This window comes from Fulmarus glacialis, unplaced genomic scaffold (genome assembly GCF_000690835.1).
Source record: "Fulmarus glacialis isolate BGI_N327 unplaced genomic scaffold, ASM69083v1 scaffold22517, whole genome shotgun sequence".
NCBI classification, from domain to species: Eukaryota; Metazoa; Chordata; class Aves; order Procellariiformes; family Procellariidae; genus Fulmarus; species Fulmarus glacialis.
Window position 1 is genome coordinate 1 of NW_009222874.1, and position 282 is coordinate 282.

The following is a 282-nucleotide window of genomic DNA, read 5'->3' on the forward strand; positions in this document are numbered from 1 at the left end:
CCCCCCCCCCCTGCCTCTGCTTCCTCGCCTACGCCCTCGAGGTGGGGCTCACCCGCGCCAAGCCGGGGGACATCAGCAGCTTCCTCTCCACCGTGCCCGGGCTCCTCAAGGTGTTTGAAGCCTACGTGGCCTGTCTCATCTTCTCCTTGCTGGATACCGGTTTGGAAGCCGGCCTGCAGTGGTGCGTGGCCGTCTACTCCATCTGCTTCATCGTCACTCTCCTCGTCATCATCTTCACCATTGGCCGGTGCCTCACCTACATGCCCTGCCCGCTGGAGAAGA

At 63.5% G+C, this 282-nt stretch overlaps 1 protein-coding gene across 1 annotated transcript in view; it reads left to right on the plus strand.

Annotated features, from left to right (window-relative positions):
- Positions 1–11: 11 nt before the first annotated feature.
- The window catches only part of LOC104079548 (myeloid-associated differentiation marker-like), a gene marked incomplete at its 5' end in the record, with an annotated part of 585 nt that continues 314 nt past the window's right edge, over positions 12–282 (plus strand). The window contains one exon of the mRNA XM_009581619.1: positions 12–281. Coding sequence (XP_009579914.1) covers positions 12–281 — 270 coding nt within the window. The remainder of the gene's footprint in view (position 282) is intronic.